Genomic DNA, 302 nt, shown 5'->3' with positions numbered 1-302 from the left:
GTCAACGCGCCTTCCGTGCCGCCTGCTTGTGACGTCAGTGCGGACCGGGCGGGCACTCGCCGGGCGGGGATGGCGAAGAGGCGGATCCTGAAGGTAAGCGGCACCGGGGCCCGTCCGAAACACAAAGCCCGCGAACGGGAACTTTCTCCGGCCTTCGGGCAGAAAGGAAGGCGGGATCAGGAGGATGTTTATAGATGGACGCCTCCACAGCGCAGGCCGCTTTTGGGAGAGTTATGTTGGGTGTGAGCCCAGAGGGGACGGCGGAGGCCTCTCACTCCCTCCCCCCCCCCCCCCCCCTCCCC

General features: G+C 67.2%; 1 protein-coding gene across 1 annotated transcript in view; it reads left to right on the top strand.

Moving 5' to 3' along the window:
- Positions 1-302, top strand: part of LOC122542995 (ubiquitin-conjugating enzyme E2 D4-like) — a 40,194-nt gene continuing 39,892 nt past the window's right edge. Inside the window, exon 1 of the mRNA XM_043681141.1 lies at positions 1-93. Within this exon, the coding sequence (XP_043537076.1) occupies positions 70-93 (24 nt within the window). The 5' untranslated portion in view covers positions 1-69. The remainder of the gene's footprint in view (positions 94-302) is intronic.

Source organism: Chiloscyllium plagiosum, chromosome 42, assembly GCF_004010195.1.
Source record: "Chiloscyllium plagiosum isolate BGI_BamShark_2017 chromosome 42, ASM401019v2, whole genome shotgun sequence".
In the NCBI taxonomy this organism is placed as follows: Eukaryota; Metazoa; Chordata; class Chondrichthyes; order Orectolobiformes; family Hemiscylliidae; genus Chiloscyllium; species Chiloscyllium plagiosum.
The sequence above is the reverse complement of the archived record's forward strand: the minus strand, read 5'-3'. Positions and strand labels throughout refer to the sequence as shown.